Source organism: Lathamus discolor, chromosome 7 (genome assembly GCF_037157495.1).
Source record: "Lathamus discolor isolate bLatDis1 chromosome 7, bLatDis1.hap1, whole genome shotgun sequence".
Classification (NCBI taxonomy): Eukaryota; Metazoa; Chordata; class Aves; order Psittaciformes; family Psittacidae; genus Lathamus; species Lathamus discolor.
The window spans coordinates 5,643,442-5,665,827 of record NC_088890.1 but is presented as its reverse complement, the minus strand read 5'-3'; the positions used below and the strand labels follow the sequence as shown (position 1 = coordinate 5,665,827).

At 42.6% G+C, this 22,386-nt stretch overlaps 1 protein-coding gene across 3 annotated transcripts in view; it reads right to left on the bottom strand.

The window, feature by feature from the left end:
* The window catches only part of SFMBT1 (Scm like with four mbt domains 1), an 83,954-nt gene that overhangs the window by 30,252 nt on the left and 31,316 nt on the right, over positions 1-22,386 (bottom strand). For all 3 annotated transcript variants that reach the window (XM_065687153.1, XM_065687152.1, XM_065687154.1), the window contains exon 2: positions 5,561-5,717. In XM_065687153.1, the coding sequence (XP_065543225.1) occupies positions 5,561-5,588 (28 nt within the window). In that variant the 5' untranslated portion in view covers positions 5,589-5,717. The remainder of the gene's footprint in view (positions 1-5,560; positions 5,718-22,386) is intronic.

Genomic DNA, 22,386 nt, shown 5'->3' with positions numbered 1-22,386 from the left:
CTATTATTATTATCAAGCCTGTCCCCCAGCATAGGTCTCCCCTTCTGTTCTTGGCTCACTTCCCTGCTCCCTTCCCACCCCTGTTTAACCTGTAACCCACTCTGCTGAAAAGACACCACAACCAGCACAGTTGGATTTCAGGTCCCCTATGCAGCTTAGCACACAGCACACTGTATTCTTCCTGCAGGCACAGTGTGGGATGCCCAGGGAGGGTTCCACCTCATGTGAGTGGCATTTTTAACCTCAACACAAACTACAGGTCCAGGTTCTGCAGCAAAATGGGATGGCAGAGACATGACACTTTTCTTTAAGTGAACCTTCTCTTTTGCCCGTTTACACCAATTCTACCATCTGTATGATAGTTGTCTTCATGGAAGAACACAAGAGATTTCCATCTCTCAGTACCAGGAAACTTGATACCTTGTTTATATTTGAAAACAGAAATCTCTGTGTATCACAAGCACGGGGAGAGCTCAGCAAAGGTTAAAGGATACCAACACTTCCAACACACTCAGCCTTTCTTAGGACAGGTGGTAACTCTTCTGTCAAGGAGTTGTAGTTTGAACAGGAAACATCGTATGTCCGGAAAAAGAGAATGAAGTACATGCCCTTATCAAACCCATGGACGTGCTGACAACTTGCTAAGTATGCTCCACACAGCTCTTACTCTTCGAATAGAGAGGGGCAAATATTTGCCCAAAAGTCTGAGCTACATCATCTGAAAAAACTGCAAGTCTTGAGTGTAAAGTAGGTTCATTTTATCTCCAAGCTGATTGTTAAGCTCATCTTTGACTTTTCATCGTAATGCTATGAATTATCATTTCCCAAAACTTAGCAATGTATGTTCAGTTAGCTTTTGTTTGCTGATGGCAGTATCTGTTTTAAAGGAAGCTCTTATCTCTCCCAAGCGCAATCTCATTTTGCTATTTTTAACAACCACGGTTGGTTAGACTGGCCTTTCATCAGGCTCGGAGCTCACAAAATTCAGAGCTTGAGTATCACCATCACTTTTAGGGGATAATTTTTACCTTACTGAAGGAATAACCTGGAAAAGGACAGAAATAAGTAATTTAAAAAACCCTAAAAACTTGTGAGAGAGTAGAGCTGTTAAAGCACAGACCATAGCTGCGTGCAAATCAGGGTGGAGCTGATCAAAGCTTTGGCTGCAAGTCATTCTATGAAAAATAACATTGCAAATGTTGTTAGAACAGATTTAAGTTTTCTTAACTCATTAAACCCGCATTTTACTTTAATATCACCACAAAATGCTTGAGTTTACTGCTCCAGAACCAAAGTGGGATGAAGCATCAACTGGAACACATCATCTATGGTCAGTCAAAACCAAGAGTGAACTTTGTCTGGCTTTTCCCCCACCTAGAGAAAGCCAGCTCACTCTGTCCCACCAAACAGCACCCAGCTGCTCAACAGCAGCAACAACCCCACTTCTGTCCAACTCCAGAAAGCACTTTGTATGTAAAAAACACTGCTTGCAACGTCTAATCCACTCCTGTTTGAAAAGAAACACAGAGCAACGTGACTGCTCTGTGCTTTTTAACAGGTTCGGAAGCCAAGTGGTGCACACAGGGAATACAACGAGCACCTTGAGGCCTTCCAGAGGTTCTCTTTACCAAGCTGAAGGCAGCACCAAGTCTTCAATAAGGTGTCACCATCAGATAACTGTAAAGGGCAGTTAAGCTCCTTAAATGAGACACAGGTCACTTAACACACTGAAAGGGTCAATTAGTAACTTACGATGCCACTTAATTGCTACAAGGAACTCCTGAGAAAGCCAGTTTGCATGCTGCTCTAGCTGCCCTTGGCTTCTATGTTTAAAACCAGTTCCCATCTGGAACAGAGCAACCAAAGGTCCTTTGTCACTCCACTCATCCATGGTCTCTGCTGTTTCCTTTCAGGTCTGCACTGCAGTGAGAAGGGCTCTACAGTGCCCAGATCTCACCAGTACACCCAGAGCTCCCTTGTGACTCATTTTTCATAGGAAAAAATACTATTATTATTATTTTTAATCTTCCTGCTTTATTGTCGGAAGTTTCATTGAGTCAGAGGGAGTTTTAGAAACTTTCGTAAGGAGCACCCAGACCTTCTGCTGTTCCATTCATCTGCAAGAGCTCATTCCAGCTCACGTTTACACTTTACTAAGGTTTTACAATCAAACGAGAGACCCAGGTGATAATCCTTGCAGTTCAACTACTGAGCACACTGAGCTGGGAAGTTCAGGTGGATTCCTCCCTTTAGGAGGCTGACACAACTGAGGGCTGTGCTTCACTATATCACGTAACAAATCTGTGCTGCGTCTCATACACAGCCCTGCCACAGCATCACTGGTTTAGTGCACTTACCAAATCACTGTGGAACAGGAGAAGCTCACTGAGTAAAGCTTCAAGCAAAAATGCTGTATGAGGCTTCAGAATGAGCACAGTAAATTAGTTTTTTAACTGTAGCATGCAGTAGGACTGCATAACCCATGAAAAGATTCAGAAATCAAGAGTCTGGTTTTTGACATCTGAATGCAGAAACAGCCCCAGATTGTAGTGAAGGATGATCTCTCCAGTAAGGCGCACGTTAACTAGAAATCTTTGGGAGTCAGAATCCAGTTCCTCTTCTGGTTTTATTGGCAGGACAGTTGCACCAGAGCAGGCCCTGTTTAAATCAAGCCTTTGCTGTAGTCTGTTGGTATTTTTTTCCAAGCTCCCATTGCACAGCCCCATCCTTGCAGGTTAGCAGATCCAGGATATGCAGAGGACCGGTTTAATGAAGCTGCATTCCTGAGGGGCCATATGTCTGTACTAAATGTCCTGATCAGTCTGATTTCAAACTACTCAATAAAACCTCAGATATTTACACGAGATTCTCATTACTGTGAGAAAACTTGCAAATTAATATCACAGATGACAACAAGCAAAACCACATTTAATTCATTTAATCCTAAACCACAAGTCATTAATCTAATGCTGTACAGGTGTACCTGTATGTTCTCTCTTTCTCCCCATATCCTTAATTGCTACAAGTCCTAAGTGAATCCAGCTTTCTACTAGAGAGAGACATATTTTTTCCATATTAGACAGGGTGACTGAGCCACACATTATCTCAGTCATCACACATTAGCCAAAGCACAACTTTGGCAAAGGTGGGGAAAGAAACCAGATGCGATTCTCATCTCTGTGGCCTTACTATACAATTAGTTTTTCTCAGTAACACTTTCAAATCAAGCTATCATTTTCTCAAGTAAAATCGAGAAGTGTCCTACAGAGGTTCTGTGGAGAGCGTCTATCTACTGTGGAGGAGAGAAAATTGCCTGTAAGAATATGAGAAGTTTCCCAAGTAGCTAAATCGTTTCCCATTTATCACTATTTCTACTAGCATTATTGTGAACACTAACTGTTCCTTTCTGAATTTTACCATTAATTATGTCCTGCTGCTCTCTGATACATACAGGAAGAGAAAGAATACTGAACTGTACTGTTTGACATGAGGAGGCTTAAGTACATCAGCCCTTAAAAATACCTGCAATGGAAGCAGTCTACTCCAGACTGTTCTGATCTTTGGATTCAAGTTAAATTCTCACTCCAAATAATTTTCATGCATCTTTAATGTGATTTAGTTGAACTGTCATATTGGACATTTAAGTACATCATACTGAAGTCTGGAAGACCTTCAATTAAGGCTAACCCAAAGGTTTCTCACCCCGAAACTTAGATATATTTCAATCTGATTTTAATAATAGTTAATCTTTTCCATCTATACCAGCTGCAAGGCCATGAATAAATAAAGACAGGTTGGAATTTCAGCAGCTGAGAAAGACTGTGACAAGAATGAAAGTTGTCTCTTTCTCTTGTAGTGCAGGAGAGCATCACAAGCAACAACCCACAGCACTGTCCGGGTTCTTGTTGGCTGGGAGCCTGTATGTAAAAACCAGAAAGACAGAGGGGAATCTCCAAAAACTGCTAAAACCCATCAAGTGGAAAAAATTACACCAGTCAAAGAATACGAAGGGAATGTTCCAGCAGTGGTTGGGATTGGTCTAACAGAAATCACTTCAGGAAACAATATTAAGAAGGCACAACAAAACTAGTGTGCTTGTGCGTAGCATTTGCTTTGAACTCAGTAAGTAAAGTTCTCTTCAGTTATTGTCTGCTTTTCACAGCCACCTGTATTCAAACCAGGCACAAAAAGGATGCTCAGGAAAATAACTGTTGAGTAATTTTGAGACAGTATCAAACCCTGCCTAGCTGTTCCAAGAGCGCAGAGAGGACGGAAGACGGAAAAATGCCAATAAAGGTTTTAGTACAGAGGGATGTGCTATCAGCCTGTGAACAGCCCATTGCTAACCACATATACATCTCCCAGCTATTCTTCTCAGCTGCTCAAAAATTTTTCTTACACTACATGACAGAAGTTAGCAGTTTCCACTAGCAGAGGAAACAGTATCTGCATGTGCCTGGAGGCATTCTGCATACCTGTGCATGCCGCTTTTTCTTGCGTATTTGAGAACATAATGTTGATAACAATTTTATTGGTTAATAATTAAAATGCGTATTTAAGTGTCATAAAGCAGATAACAGCATTCTGCTAAAAGCACTATATATTAAAATCACATTTAATATTTCTTCAGTAACACTGATAGCAATTAGACTTCCATAAAGTAAAGGTACAAAACTTACCAATAGTCAATTGTCCTATGAGAAGAGCTGCTTGTTGGACAGGTACCAAAGGGAAGTAATACTCGGATGAATTCTAATCCAGCTGTGTACACTGGTCAAATTAAAATTTACTTTACATTTACTGTACTGACACCATTAGTAGGGACCTCCTCAAGGAAAAGGAATAAACCATGGCAGGCAAGTCAGAATAATGGATGGTCCCTACCCACGTAAGAGTGTACAATCCCAGAACTTTTTCCCAGAAAGCTGTTGGCGTCCCCAGCTATCCTATACCAATGCTTTTCCTGGCCTGGTATTTCAAGGTGATCTAAAGCCTGAGCTAATTTAGCATAATATACCCCTCTGCAGCAGGTTAGGAGTCGATATCCCAAGCCTATCAAAGTAGGCACTCCAAGGCACATCAATTAACAGGTAAACAACTTCAGTTACCTGACTTTTTAATAAAATCAGCAGCACAACTATGTAAAAATATTAAGAACAAGAAGAACACAAGGACAGAACAAGATAATATTAAACATTTTTACAGATAAATGCCTTAAAATAGTAGTGGTAAAGCCACTGAGCTTTTCATAAACCCATCTCATAGTAGTCCCACGAAGAAGAAAGACAAAGCTCCTTAAAAACACAATTACTAAGGTGGCTCAGATTTTGTTGTGCTTTAAGTCAATGATACACCCTGCTTTTGAAACAGAGCAGTAACAAACATAAGCCCTGTAACCAGAATCTAACTCACAGTCCTTGAAATGTGAGTTTCTCTCTGTATCTAGTACACAGCATCACACACATCCAACTCTGAAACATGCACTGTGCTCATCTTTGCTTCATCTTGCCTGCCAAGCTTTTTGAGACGCATTAGCCTGGGAGCTGAGCCAGACCAATACCTGCATCATGCTGCTGTTCTCCATTCATCTCCACAGCAGCCCAGTGGTTATTTCGAGCAGCCAGAAGCAGGGGAATCCAAGGCTGTCACGGTTTGCTGGTCATGAGTTGCCTCCTGTCTTCAATTCTACTGGCAGCCAGGACATTCAAGAAGGGATTCTGAAAAAACCCAGAAAGAAATAACTGATGAGAAAATGTTTATCAGATTCTAAGTACTTTTAAGATACATTAAAAACATTACTCCAGCAATAAGACAAAAGCCTTAAAGCAAACAAGGGCCTCTCACTGTCTTTATGTATGTTTAGTTATTCCACACCCCTCAACTTCCATTTCCTAAATCAGTCAATTATAAAGCTGACCTTCAAAATCTCTTCAGCCTCCCACAAATCCATCCCTCTCAAAAGTTCCTTCAACTCTCCACAACATTAAAGAAGCAGAGAACTAACCAAGTCATGGCTTAGGAACAAGACAAAAAAAGAATTCAGCTCCTTTGTCACCTGGTCCAATGAAAACAGCTAAAGTCAAGAAAGACAAACTGATACTGGTAAAGAAAGAGCACAATGAAGCTTACAAAAAGTCTGCTCAGGCTGTGGGTGTCCAATACTTTAGCCATTTACTTTCCACAAGCCTTCAGGCAATTTGCAGCTCTGGTCTCGAACAGGTACAAGACAAGTTTAATGTACACATTTTAAACTTACTAGATTCTTAACAGTTCAACCAAGGAGCCAGCACTACATCACTTTAATAGGACTTGAACACACCAGTGAAACTGTTCTGCTGTGACACAGTAGCTCATTTATTATCAAAATGTTGCCTCTTATGTAAGTGGAAAACCCAATTAATACTCTGTATACCAAGACACATTCGAGGTAAGTACTTTATTTAATTTCATATTTTACCAGTCTTAAAATTTTCTTTGGCTTTTATGGCAGTTCGTTTCACTGTGTATCAGCTAGTAAAACATATTCTAAAATAATCAATACAGGTATATAGTCACCTGTCATTCTGTATACTTACAAGATGTCTGTACTGACTTCACCCATGCCAATGGGTCCTGTACAACAGCAAAGGACTGCTCCTAACTACATTACGTTAAAATGATGATCCTTGTTAAAAACAAGCAAGTGATAGAACAATGGCCTACCCATAACACAGTTCTTCCACTCCTCAGATTTCTTAAGCATCCCCTTCATTGCCAAGGACACAGCCCGTCTCTACTCTCCTAATACTCATCTCTGCCAATAGAGCCTCGAACTGCTTTGGAGACAGCACAAGGAAATTTTGCAGTCTGTTTTGACAAACCCACCCTACAAATACAGAGGTTGTACAAATGTAGATGGCTGAACCATTTAAAATCTTACTCTGCTACCCCCAACCAGAAACAGCTGAGAATTCAGTGTAAAAAAAATACCCTGAAACTGGCTCTCACACCTCTTACTACACGCATGCACGTACACACAGAGTGTTCTACAATTGTGCAAGTTGACAGTATTCCTGGGGGTCCTGGTGGATAGGAGGATGACCATGAGCCAGCAATGTGCTCTTGTGGCCAAGAAGGCAAATGGCATCTTAGGGTGCATTAGAAAGGGAGTGGTTAGTAGGTCAAGAGAGGTTCTCCTCCCCCTCTACTCAGCCTTGGTGAGGCCGCATCTGGAATATTGCGTCCAGTTCTGGGCCCCTCTGTTCAAGAAGGACAGGGAATTGCTTGAAGGAGTCCAGCGCAGAGCCACAAAGATGATTAAGGGAGTGGAACATCTCCCTTATGAGGAGAGGCTGAGGGAGCTGGGTCTCTTTAGCTTGCAAAAGAGGAGACTGAGGGGTGACCTCATCAATGTTTACAAATATGTAAAGGGTAGGTGTCAGGATGATGGAGCTAGGCGTTTTTCAGTGATATCCAGTGATAGGACAAGGGGCAATGGGTGTAAACTGGAACATAGGAAGTTCCACGTTAACATCAGGAAGAACTTCTTTACTGTAAGAGTGACAGAGCACTGGAACAGGTTGCCCAGGGGGGTTGTGGAGTCTCCTACACTGGAGATATTCAAGGCCCGCCTGGACAAGTTCCTGTGTGATGTACTGTAGGTTACCCTGCTCTTGCAGGGGGGTTGGACTAGATGATCTTTTGAGGTCCCTTCCAACCCTTGGGATTCTGTGGGATTCTGTGATTCCTGCCCTGATGTATACAAGGGGAAAATCACCTGTGTTCTTTTAACTTACCAGGTCAAAAATCAGATTTTAAAATACACAGGCTGCATTTCTCACCTAAACATACTTTGAATCACTAAGGTTTAAAAAAGGGAAGCCCAATACATTTGAAAAGTTTTAAGGGTCTTTTGAGTTTCATATACCTATAATGTCTTTATCTCCACAGTCTATGGAGACTGCCCCATAAGCCTTAGAGAGGTTTTGTTTAATTTTTAAGGTTAAAGATTCCAATCTATTTTAAGTGGGGTTTTTTTCTGATGCAGCATGGACAAATCTGTAAAAAATGCAAGCTGCCTACCAGATGGCAACACAAAGATCTTAGTTCCAAATGAGTATCACAAATGAGAGATCTTCCAATACAGTACTGCTTCTGAAGGTACAACCATGATTTCATTTCTGAAGGTATAACTGAACTGGACACACAGTAACCACAAATGACTAAGACACTGTCCACCCCTTCTCTGAAAGAGCATCCTCCACCCCACCACAACTGCAAGCAGACCACAAGCAGCTTTATGCAGGCTGCAGTTACATTTGTATTGTCATTCAAATAAGCAGTTTCTGAACTCCAGCTGGTCTGAAAAAAATCTAACAAAATGTTATTTTCCTTTGAAGTCTGTCTATTTGTCAAAAATTGAAGTATTTTGCAGAAGGAGTTCTATTACAGGGATGCAGAAGCTTAGGTGGGAGAATGACTGCTTCTGCCAGCTTGCCTGCCCAGCTTCTCAGCAGTCCCTCAGAGCAGGCAGCTCCTGTGATCCCAGGCACCAGGACTGGGTGGCTTGCCCATGGCTGGGACTGCAAAGGGCAGCGTCACTGTCCCAGCCGACAGCAGCACCTTTAGGCTCCCATGGTCCCCATGCAAATCAAGTTAATCAAGACACACCTCCACCATTTAGACACAGAACTTGGAAAAAAATCCCCAAACCATCCCAAAGTTCCATAATTCAACTTTGTGGAGGATTTCCACGACTTAATTGTAAAATGCTATGTAGCAGGCTGCAAATGTCCTGACCATGTCTGTGGAACATCCAGGCTTGCTGGCTGGCAACATCACACAAGTCAAACCAAACTCCGAGTTACACTTCAACTGAAAGCGAGATGCCAAAGCTGTGCTGTAGACTGGTACAGTCCTTGGCATGAATTTTAAGGGAACTGCAGTGTAAAGCACTGAAAAGCCTGGCTGAAGCCTCAGTACACAACACCAATAGCTTCATTCACACACAAATAAAACAACAAACTTGAGTAGAATTAAAGAAATATCTACCAGCAGTGCTTAGTGGTGTGGGAAGTTCTCAAGTACAATCAAAACCACAGCCAACTTTAAAAGCTTTTATTACATGCAAGAATAACAATTTTTAAGAGTAGGAAGAGGTACCATTAAGAGCTCCTATTGAATGGTAGCTTAATGCCGTAAGAATCTACTGTGTAGAAGACACTAGTGTGCTTTTATCATTATAGCTCCTGGAACACAGGAGGAGTTCCGAGGAAACTCAGCTGCCAGCTTCTGCCATACTGCTTCTAACCTGCTCCTCTCCAGCTCAGAAAGGCCTTGCTTGGCATACACCTACAGGGTGACAAGTTAACTCCCAACTCAGCTCTGACTCTGTGAGAGTCACTGAGAAATTAAGTCCAGGTACCAATCTCTAGCAATCTTCAGTGGTTCCTTATGTATTTCTCCCACACTACGGACAAAGCAACACAGGATTCCTTCTGGAAACTCCTGAAGACTTTCCTCCCGTAGAGAGACTGACTGCCTGAGCTTCCATTTATTCTAGCCTTGATGAAGTCATGATGCATGATGATACCAACAGCAATCAATTAACCAGCAAAATACTTTTTAATCATTAATCAAAATATTTCCTGGTAATGGCCTATCATAAGTCTATCAGCTGTCACACTACTAAACCAAAACAAAGGCAATGCTGTGAAAACGCCGAGCAAAGCATGCAGTCCAACAAATCTGGGGCTATGCCACCGGTTTCTAACAGTGTACCCTGGCAGAGTATCCTCAGAATTTAATTGCAATTAAGATATTTTCAGTTTATGGGACTCAGCTCTTAATTAACTTTTACAACTAAATGAGGTGATGTAAAACTGACTTCAAGGGTTGTTTTTTTTTCAACATGGAAATATTTAAGACCAATCCCTCCCCCACCCCCCAAGAAAACCCAAAACCCAAACACAAAAACCCCAAATAAACACAAAACCCACCCAAACCCCGAGGAGGCTGTTTGTTTAACAGATGCCAAATACTGGCAGCTCCTGTTGAAGTTGATTGATATTCTGCCCAAGTCAAGTTGGGTTCCATAAACAGCTCTGGTGGTTTATATACACAAAATTGAGAGTACTTGTAATTAGCACCCGCCATGGCTGATGCTTACAGTCTGGCACCCCAAAGATTATCTTTTGATAAATCTCGAGAGGAAGGGAACACAAGTGCTGCTGGAACAGAGCTGATTTGGAAATACTTTGGACTCTTCAGTCTCACTTCTGCATTTCAAACCTCCTTTCAGCACATGAAATATTCAGATGTTAGCAACTGGAAGCAGTATTAAAAACAGTTACAGTTCATTAAAGCCAGATGGCTCACTTGAATATGAAAAGAAATCAAACATAAATTGGATGTTGAATTAAAGTAAATCAGCTGGTGTCTGTGGCTTAATATTATTTTACAACAAAGGCACATGAGACAGTGGGGACAGGAGACACCCCTGCGGATTGGGGAAGAAGCTACAGAAAGGATTAGGTTTCCGTGAACTCTTTGATGCAAAGGCATCCAGTAAAATGTATTTCAAAACCCTGTGTCTACCATATAGAGCTTTCCCTGCACTGGCAGGCAGAAAGCCTATTGCAGAGGTCTGTCAGAGCAGCGAAAGGGGTTTTTGGCACCTGAAACCTACAACTCTGCTACTGAATACCGAGATAACAAGGGAAGATAAAGGTGCTTTTTGTTATTGTTGGACCGTACCCTGAAGATGGGAAGAGAGGGGGTATATGTCCTCTTGGTCCCTATGCCCATTCATATATGCTTGTTACTTCAAGGAAATACTAATTATGTCATCCCTATGAGCGGAGATGGCACATGGACTTCATCTAAAGACTCCACAGCTCCAGTTTCTGCTGTCACAAACAATGTACTGCTCAGCACATCTTCTAATTAGGTCTAGTGTTAACAGCAGAGGTTCTTGTTGGTGTTTCAGAAAGAGATGCTATTCAGGACAAAAACACCTCCCTACTACAAACTCGAGTCTGAAAAACACTCACAAAGAACAGTGTAAAGTACAAACTAGGTACAGATGAGCACCCAGCGGCAACCCTTCCCCAGTGTCCATATAAATAGGAAACAAACAGCTGTTCCTGTGCTTCTCGTCCACTTTAACTCTGTGGCCCTTGCAGTGAATATTCCCAATTCATTTTGCACCTCTGAAATACAGGGCACAGACCCTCCCGAGCCTTATTCCTGACACTGCTGTGCTATTTTCGCTGTTACAACCTGCAGCCGGTCCCAGATGCTCACTTGCCCTCTGCTTTCATTATTACTGAAAGAAATATGCAACTCCCCGTCTGCAAAAGACAACTTCAAGGTTTTTTCTAACCTTCCTCCTAATCTAATGCCACTACAATCACTTATGAATATAGCACCAGCTACCCCTTTTGATACCAGAACATGAGATAGTGGAGAAGGGGGGGATGTTTGAATCAAGATCTGTATGAGACTTGCAGGACACACACCTTATCAGTGTATAAGCAGATCTAAGCCAATTGGGCGAGGTCCTTCACCCTAGGAGATAAGCCAGGCAGAAAACACCAGGACTCTGGAAAACACATCTGCACCCTCTCCAAGGACCGAGAGACTCCACCCGGCCTGACTGAGCCTTTGCCAACCCATCACTGATAGAAGGAAGTAAAACAATGGAAAGGACCAGCAAGGATAACAACTTAAGTATTTTAAATTCCAGTATAATTCAATAAAAACAAAAGAAACAGAATCTATTCTTTTTTTTTTTTGTGAGAAAAGCACAAAGAAGACACCATATAATAAACTATTCAGGTAGGAACCAACTATTTTAGGTTCACTTACAATGTGTAGTACTTGATTCCCCATAAACATTTTTATGAAATCCATTACTGGTTCAGTGGTGAGTTTTGTGTCAGAGTAGTCTGGAGTACCTTTACTTAGTACTTCCAGCACAAAAAAGTAAAGATACCTAGAGTAAGCAATTTTCTCAGTCAGAACCAAAATCAACAGTACTGGAGTAAATTAACTTTCAAACTATTCAGTGCAAATTTCATTCACTCTTTGGTAGCAATGCACTGGCAGTACAGCAACACTCAAACCTCCCACCCCCATGTTAGGGTCAGTCCGTTTCCTTGAAACAGCTATATCCTTTTGGGGCAAAATGTCTGAGACTTTGGCTAGGCACAGCTGCCAGCTCAGTGGAAGGATACAGCTGATTACCTGCCACAGCAAATCAGCAAGCATCTCCATCAGAGCCTAATGGCAGATATCTGCCTCCTTTGAAAAAAACCCTCGCTCTTGAAATCAGGGCTGAGAGAGACAAAAGCAAACAAATATTCAGAAGAGCATTCAGTGTAAGAAATCTTTAATATCTGTGATGGGAAAGAACTGTTTAAAATTCACAGATCAGCAAATGTCTGCATGAGCACTTCTGCTTCACTCGGATAAGCAACTGGCCAAAGCCCCACAAAGCCGCAGCCGCAGGAGCACGGCTGCCTTCTGCAAGCTTCCCTCCCCTGCTTGAGGATTTTTAACTCCATTCACACCGCATGAGCTCAAGGGAGGCACAGAACCAGCCTCTGTCTAACCTGCCAACCTCTCACTTCTTGTATTTTGTGATTCAACAACCACACCAACGCTTCTCTAAGGGCCCATTAACCGTTCCTCCCTACCCACAGTACCAGGAGGACAGTACACAGCTGTCAGACAGGATATTCACATTCTTTTCCTGGGAAGCAAAGTATCATACGCACCTAATTCAATGCCCTTCCCTGTTGCCCCATCTCCCTGTCATTCTCCTTGCTGGAGCCCTCACAGAAGTCCTACTTCTCCAAGAAAGGGTCTCCAGAGTCCCATACTTTATGCAACCTCATAGTTCTCTAAGCCTTTTAGAGACGAAATAGGGTTTAAGACTTTCTGTGCAATTTCGATTTCTCTTGTTTAGTCACTTACAGTTTGAAGACTGGGTAACACTTAAGATACTTTCTAACTTTCAGTTGTATAAATACAATAGGTATTTCACAAGCATGTGCCTTCCAAGAACCTGAGCCTCCACAAACAAAAAACAAAGTGGAAGACTTCTCACAATCCCCATTTTATGCTAGAATTCCATTTTTTCAAACCATTTTAATTGCTGTTCTGTGACGAGCAAGTATCATTTTCAGTGGCTTCTGCAGGAAAACCCAGAGGCCACGGCTCAGCACTGTGAGCACACCCCAAATCTTTCCAAGACAGCCCTGAATGGCCCAGAAAGCAGACTACAGAGAGGCAAAATAAAGTTTGATGCTTCTATAACAAAGGAATAAAAATACTACTGCTTTCATTAAAGTCACCGCTGCCACAGGAATTATCCCATCCAATATGGACAACAGAAACCTCTGCCTGACCTGCAGCTATTGAAAGCATTTTTACACACATGTATGGAACAGTGAGTCTGTAAACAGGAGCTTATTTGCTTGCTTCTCTAAGGATTTATCCAAGATCACTGAATTGACATTTACTGTAGGTGTGATCACCAACATTTTCTTTAGGCCCTCTCGGTAGCGTACTGGGTGCTCCAAAACAAAGCAGAACCTTCTTATATTATTCCTATATCCAAAAAAAATAAAGAACAGGGACAGCTACGTTTCCGTACTTTTGCACTTGCTGGGCCAACTGTAACTAAATCTGGTCTCCACTCCCACCTCTCTTACCCGTCTCTCACACTCGTACAACAGTGCTCCCCTGTAACAGGCCGCAGGCACCCTCCTGGTGACCAGCCCCTCCTCAGCAGCTCAGGCTGCAGACTTTGCTTTGCATGGTTTTGCTCTGTCCAGCGACCACAGCAGTAACCAAGAACCAATTATACCCTTCATGAGAAATCCTTTTCATCCAAAGCAGTCAACACTTCCAACGTTCCAGCCCCTCGAATCTCTCTCCCCCAAGTCTCTACTCTTGTCAACCTATTTGGGCTTTGTCCTTGCAAGGAGAAAAACTGAGTTCATCTTAACACTCAACTCTGCTCCTTCCAAAGGAAGTTCTTCTGGAGACACAGCACAGAATTCCTGCCATCCCTTTCATCTTTTTGCCTGCCAAGAGCATGCTTGAATGTTCTTATCGGAACAGCTTCTGCATGGCCTCTGAGAACAAACCCCACAGAACATGGAGATTATGTATGTGTATAAATGCAAACAGGAACTACTATCACCAGACTTAGATTATTTATTAAAACTTATTATATTTCTCTATCACACCTGCACTGCAATCTCTGCTTACAGACCGGAAAAGCCCTTTAAAATCAAGTCCAACCTTTACCCCAGCACTGCCAAGGCCACCACTAACCCAATCTCACTGAGGGCCTCATCCATGCTGTTTCTGAACACTTCCTTGGACAGTGATTCCACCACTACTCTGGGCAGCGTGTTCCAATGCCTGAGCACCCTCTCGGTCAAGAAATGTTTCCTAATAGCCAGTCTAAATTTCCCCTGGAACAGCTTGAAACCATTACCTCTTGTCCTATCACTTGTTCCTTGGGAGCAGAGTCCAGCCCCCTCCTGACTCCATCCTTCTGTCAGGCAGTTGTAGAGAGGGATGAAGTCCCCCCCTGAGCCTTCTCTTCTCCAGACTAAACCCCCGCAGGTCCTTCAGCCATTCCCCATCACACTTGTGCTCCAGAGCCTTCACCAGCTTCATTGCCCTTCTCTGGACCTGCTCCAGTACTTCAGTGACTCTCTTGTAGTGAGAGGCCCAAAACTGAATACAAGATTCTAGGTGAAGCCTCACCAGTACCCAGTACAGAGGGACAATCACTGCCCTGGTCCTGCTGGCTACGCTATTGCTGATACAGGCCAGGATGCTGTTGGCCTTCATGGCTACCTGGGCACAAGTTGGCTCATGTTCAGCGGCCGTCAATCAGCCCCCCAGGGCCTTTTCCATTTCCCTGCTTCTTGCATTAAATCTCCTCTAGCAAAGATAACTACAAGTTGTTCATTCCTCCCACTGCAACAGCAACACTGAGATTCCTCTAGAGAGCAGCACTTAAAGAACACACCTTATATTCTTACATTTCCAAAGAAATTCTCAGAAAATATAAAAGGGACAAAGGATCTGCTGTGGAGAATCCAGGATGTAACCATCAATAGCAAAACAGATTTACAGTAAGCAGCACACCTTCCAAATAGAAGCAACTACAGGACTGCAAGCACCTCTGCAGGGAGGTTAGCCAGCCCACACTACTGCAGACGACTGCAAGAACAGACACAGTTTTATGTATTCCAAGGGTTTATTAAAAAAATAAAGCCTCTGTGTACAACAGCTTCCTGGGGTTTACCCATCACACACAAACAAAGCTGGAAGAACACCAGCACATACTGCTCTGCTCACACTGAACCAGCAAACCCTCAAGTTACTTGCAGGATCCCATCACCTCCTGCCCAGCACGCAGCCGTGCCGACATAGCTCACTTCACTAGCAAGCTTATGGCAGAGCCTTCATGTCAGGTTAAATTCAGCAACGTGCTGGCATTGCACAGACAAATAAACAAAAACCTCGCAGCAGACTGGAAGGTTACAGCCTGGCAAGCCTTCCTGCCTTGGAAATGTGGAAATGTTCTCTGTGAATGTGCATTTTTATTGGCATTAAAATATCTACCAGAGAAAAGGAGAATCCGCTTTGTCGCAAAATGGGACCGATGCTTATACCTTTATCTCAGCCTTTTACTAAAGGTACTTGCACACTATAGAAAACACAACAAGCAGTAACCTATTTAACCAAATTTTGCTGCTATAGTATGTGGCGCTTATCTTTTTCATTCAGATTATGCCAATTTATGCCTGTTTTCCTATCCAAATCCCTGCCTGAAATCCAGTCACTTCCAGGATTTGACTTACCATCTGGATATGCCTGACTATGCATGTAGCACACCAGAACTGGGAAGCCTGGTTAATAAATGTTGAAAACATTCAGGTCTAGCTCAACAAATTACGAGATCTGCCTTTACAGCCTGTGCTGAGCTATGCAGCTGGTAAAGCAATTTCCATGGGACTATGCGCTAAGTCCAGGTGAGAATGTAAAAGTCTCAGCTTTGTTCCCAGCTAATTCAGATGCCACCAGACAGCCAGAGAATTCACTTGACAGGGGAAACAACACACAACAGGGTGTCCCAAAAAGTTCCTTTGTATTTATAACTAGTTGCAAATAGAAGCTATTAAGAACTGCTTAGTTTCATTCTTCAACACTGAAGATAGTGAGTCTTTTCCCAGGTCATTTGGGTTTGGTTTCGTTTTTTTAAATGCAAAATGTCCAGCATTTTTTTGCTTTCTTCATCTACTTTTTACACATAAAGACTACAAGATTATTGGGGGTTGTCAGCCAAATAAAGAAACCAGACAGAACAAGCTACCCTGCTTTCATTGTTGATTTGTTATTATGTGTCCTGTAGCACAAATACAACTGCCAGTTAAAAGCTGGGTAAGAAGATGAAGGAAGAAAGTGAAGCTCCTGCTGTTCCCAAGTCCCAGACAACAGCTTGGCAACTTCTTATCTTCTTATCCTCTGCGTGAAGACAGGCAATGCGGCCAAGTAAATATTCTGCCAGTAACATGTAGTGTAATTCATGGTGAGATAATAATTGAGCACTCAAATGGAAAGAAAGTGACTCCTACCTCTACTCCTGAATCCCCAGCACATTTAGGTACTGAACCCAACATGACATGATGACGTGAGACAGACAACTGCCCAATAGAAAGTGATACACAAGAGTTAAACTGCCAGCAGCAGTAAAGGCCATCTGATTCAGAGACCCTCTAAAGTTAGTTTGAGCAGCCTTTAAGTGAAACACATACCACCTCAAACAGCACTACAAAATATCTGGTTTCTCAGCTGTCCCATAGTCATGGGAACAGTACCCTGGTTTAGACTTTTGAAGTGAAATGACTAAACTTTTTGTCAGAGTCTCCACCAGTCTCATTCTTCTGGCTTGAAATAAAAATGCACAGAACTCACTCGGATGCTGTTCAGGAGACAACTGAGCCAATGCCAGGAGGTGAGATCCGCAGTACAGAGCCCTAGAGAGCAACATGTGGAGAGCTAGAGGTGGCCAAGTGGACCACACAAGCACTTAACAACTATCAGCCCCAAAAGAAAGAAGAATATCACGCCCTTTCCATGGTCTCAAGGAAGACCACTTCCTTTGCTAAGTGGTACAAGACAAAGCACCAATGGATGAACATAATTAAGGATACAGTACTCAGCTATCCACTGTGTGAGAGAAAAGCATTTTAAACCAAAAAGTTCATTCATTGCACAAATATTTTAGGCGATTATCAAAGATACAAATTCATCTGTGTCTGGAATATGAAAATTCCTGGAGAATCTGCAAAAATTCAACTTCTAAAACACCAGCTGTGGAAACTCCTTTCCATGCATGAAGGCTGTCGGTTCCGCAATACTGCTACGGGGCTCGATTTATTCAACCAAGTCCTCCTTACCGACTCATATTCTGTGCATACATTACAGGAAATGTCTTTGAATACAATCTGAGCGGGACACTCAATCTGGCTCAGCACTCGAGTCATGTAAAGGCAAAAAACCTGCACTCTCTTCAAACCCTTTTTTGAAATTGAACTCCTACTCCAGAGAGCCTCCTAATGGATGTCACTACTGCAGACAATACAGCAATTGAAGTCATGGAGGGGGAAGGAAGGCACTTTGCAAATATGACATTTAAAAAAGTTGGTCATATAAAATGCTTTTAATATGTAAAAGCCTACTCCTACTTGTTTCCTTCCTTCGTCATGTCATTGGAATAGTGCACGATACAGAAAAGGGTAAGCTATTACACCCATTTCACAGAAGACCTCCTAAGCCACAAGTTACACACAAGAAAGGGAAACTCTCCCTCAAATGCTAACACAATCACAGGACAAACTAGACCCCATCAGGCAGAGAGCTGACACCACCTCCAGACACCTGAGATTCACAGGAAAGCCTAGCCTAACACTGAGGACGTTTATTCCCAACAAGGACACCCCCCATCCCACCAATAGAGGAGTTTAAAGGTTAGGAGCTAAACCTAGTTGTCAACACGCTGGCATCTAGCTATAGATCCCATTTTCCTACAGCAAGCAGGAACCCTAACACTCTCCAACTCAACTGGCGTCTTCAGTGCACATCACTTGCTATATTATAGCCAATCTCCTAGATTTGGGTTTAAAAACAGACTTGCTGGTCTAACCTTAGCCTCCTACTTTTAAAATATGGGCACTGATATTAGGGGACAACAAAGGCAGTGTCATCTCAGTTGTACTTCTTTCCAGGCATGGGATGTCAGGCTTTCTTCCCTGAGCAAACAACCAATCCTTGTTAGTCAGACTGTCAGTGGCAGGCTACAGTCAAAATTAGAGATGGAAAATACCTGGTTTCAAAGTTTATAGTTTTGGTACCATATAATTCCAATTTAAATAATTCAAGTTAAAATAATTTCTGTTCAAAAAACCCCATAACACAGGACCAGTATTTGTTGTTATGTACATGAATGATACTTGAACATACAGCCTACACAGACAGATGCAACCACAGATCTAACTGCTGTCCAAGAGATGGAAAGCCTCCTTTAACCACCAGCAGCACTAAAAAAACGTGACTGCAAATAAAAGCTGCAAAAGCAAATAGTTTTATCAAAAGCACTCATTGCAACACATTGAGTTGGAACAAAACAGACTAAGAACTCGTAATTTGCCTTATGAAGAAATTAACTTACTCCTGGGTAGCCAGCATGGGTCACGGAACAGGGAAACGAAATGGGGAAAACCTGTGGCTGCAGAAGTTGTCTTTGGCAAGTGAAACAGAGTATTATTTTTCCTAGCAAGGACTCTGTGCTACCTACTATCAAGAAGCAAGCCTCAACGTACCAACTGAATTCAAGTGCTGGAGCTCGTAGTTTTGGGAAGTGATAAACGGAAAGAGGATTTTAAAAAGTGGCAACCACCCCCAGCATTCATTTAACAAACTCTACACAGCCATCATGAAGACCACCGGTGTTTAGGCCTTGCTTTCACAAATGAGTTTTTCATTTCAGATGAAACAGAGAATAAATGAAGCTACAAACTCTAAAGAGTCAGGACTCCAGCCCTGTTGTATCATTTTCTTCAAAACCACGTTTCAAGAGCACAGCATTGCTTCAGGACTTCTATGCCTCAGGTTTTTATTTTCATAGCTTAATCTCACTGCCTCATTACTGTGAAAGGCAATGTCTCATTACCACAGAAGTATTGGAACGCTACCAAATAGCACTGCAGACAGCAGGTGCCGGCACTACCACAGCATCTGCAACAGCCCTCTGTGCTCCCCTCTCCCCACTGGCTCCTGGGAGCCAGCAGTGTAGGACAGGCTCCAGGCCAGGGCTGCACCTCTCCTCCTCCTCCTTCCAGCTGCTGGTGCTCCTCCCTGGTGCCCAGCAAAGCACACACGGCCTCATGTGCAGCATCACTGATTTCAGGATGGTACTACACAAAGAGAAGGAGGCTCACCATCACAGGATGAGCAGTTGAACATGAAGGTATCATCTCCTGCTAACAGTTCACTGCAGGAGAGCTCTCAGTGTCTTGCACGACACCGGCCTGAGGCCAAGGAGCAGGGAAGTGAGGACACCCCATCCTCCTTCGTGCAGCTCCTGCAACCTGTGGCTGACCCACTCTTCACAAAGCACAGTACAGTACAGAAACACCAGGAGTACAGAAAACTAAACAGCTGCACATTTCACTTCTTCTGTAAGGACATGTTGTGCTCTCCATTCCCTGGCAGACCGGCTCCAGCACCAACCCAAAGCATGCTACCTATACACTATCCAAATGTGAGACCTTGACAGAACTACAGTGATTCCCTACTCACAGGCATTCCCTAATTTAAAAGCAAAAACATGACTGTGAATGACCATTTTAAAACAGAGGGGAAGACAAAAACAAAATCACGATTCTACTATGCATGGAAACCAATGGGGAATGCATCTTAAAGGCTATGCCCCTTTGCTCCAGCCTCCAAACGTAAATGTAAGAGCTTCTAATTCCATTTTTATTAAACATACTCTTTTTCTATCTCAACTATTTGAGTAAAAAATTGCTACCTCAAGCCAGAAATCCTAGACAAGGCAAAATTCAGCTTCCTACAATGCATATTTAAAGATCCCCTAAGAGAAAGGGTGTTGAGGGCAGGTGACCCTACATTCTAACTCCCACCAACTGTTCAAGTAAAGCCCTTTGCATTTTGAGTTTGGCAATCAGACCTTTACTTTGATCCCTAACCCGTTTCATAGATTTCCTGTGCATTCTTAAACAGCTACAGTACTGCTACTGTGAGACATGTTCCGACCTGAGCTGCTCTGTATCTTCCAAAGATAGTGTCACTGATGAAATGTCACGGTCCCTGTAGAAGTAGGAAGTCTTGAGTATAATCAGCTCAAACTAATCTAATCTAAGTTAGTTTAACACTGATTCAACAAGATTCACCAGTTCAGTGCAGGATCTATCACTCCCGCATGAGAAATGATAAAGCTGCAGACGATGTTACATGATTTCCCCACAGGTGCAGGAAAGCCCATGGTGGAACCAGGATTAGAAGCAGCTCAGCAGTCACACGTGTGGCTGTATAAGCTGTTGAAGTGGTGTATCTGTCAGCTTCTATAGGGAATTCAGATTGTAACAGCAAAAAAAATCAGTGTATTTTCCCCAACAGTGACAAATATGAGTTTACTGACACAGTTCAAATGCTTACAGCAAAGCCAGTGATACTGAGTAACTAGACAGAAATATCTGAATTATTTAGTAGATAGCACAGAAGCACCAAACAAGCCAAAGCATGATCTCACCAAGAACAAGGGGCAAAAAAACCTCAACAGCTATTAAGTGTTTCATTGAAGAGAAGAAACAGCTGACTTCACAGACAGCAGCCATGGCAGAGGAGGGCATGACTGCATGGCCAAGGACAGTGACCAGCAGCACTGCTGCTTTCCAAGAGCCACCACTTCATTGAGTGGGCTGCAACAGGAGACATCATTCGAGGACCTCTTTTGTGTTTCCTTTGGACAATCTTTCTGACAGACTACCCAAAACCCCCAGAGTACTCTTTGGCCAGTATCAGGGAAAAAGGGAAATGGAAAGTGCACATTTCAACCATTCCTTTCAATAATCCTGTATAGAAAATCCTGACCAACTGATCATGGCTAACATTTCTTCAAAGGGAACATTTCTTCCTCATTTAACTTACAAAACTCTGTCTCCTGCAAATGACAATTTATTTATAGCAGTGGTATTTGCTGTATAACTGATTGGGGAAGGCTGTAAATGAGCATCATTGCATATATATGGAAAACAATGATAAAGCAGTCATCAAAAAGCTACAGAAGATTTAAATATTCAAATAAGGCAATCTGCATAACCCCCACCTGAATTTTAATTTTGCAGAACTTATTTCACAGCTTTGTGCTGTGGAAGATCCGCGCAAGCTATTTCTTTTCCATGGAAAAATGGCATTTTGCAAGTGTCCACCAATTCCCAGAGTCACATTAATTTTAATTCCTGGAGAGAAGGTAAAGGAGGTTTTGCCATAGAAGGACAGGTTCTTTTTTTCAAAGTCTAAGCGCTCAAGGCAAGAAACCAAAGGCGAAGACACTGATGAGCCACAATAAGGTTACGGCGGCAGTGAACTGCATCGAGGCTCCTCACCTGCCAAGTGAAACAAGATTATGATTTGTCACTCTCTAAAATGCAAGCTATGAAAAACAGGGAGGAGAGGAAAACAGTGCTGTGGAGGTAAGGGAGATGAGAGACCTCACAGCAAGCCAGCCTGCACACTTGAGCAAGTATCTCCAAAGGAGAAAAGGGACAGACTTGCAGAGAAGCCCCAAGAAGAACAGGCTTCTAACCAAGCAGGTGAAAAAGACATAATCACGAAACTGGAAAGCTAAATGAACACCTGTGAGCCTAAATAATAAATAATAATAATACTACTAATAAGAACAACACAAAGCATTAACAACAACAACAGCAAAATACCAGGTTGACCATACAGGTCTCATTCTGTCAAACTCTTTGCAAAAACAAAGAAACTCTTGCTCCTCCCCTGACCACAGCCACCCCACATCCACAAACCCACTTTCTTTCAGGACACTAGGAGATTCTCTATGTGTCAGCCAAACAAATCCATGGCACCATACTGCTGTGATGTGAGCAAAGGCTCCCAGACCAGTGTCCCAGAGAGCTTATACATTCCCTGCATCCATGAACTCTGCAGCATTCATTACTTCAATAAACACTGTAAATATTTCTCACAGCCTCCTAAATTGTCACCTTCTAGTGATTTTTACTGGTTTAACTTTCTACTCTGTCTTCACTTCATGATGGCACAAAA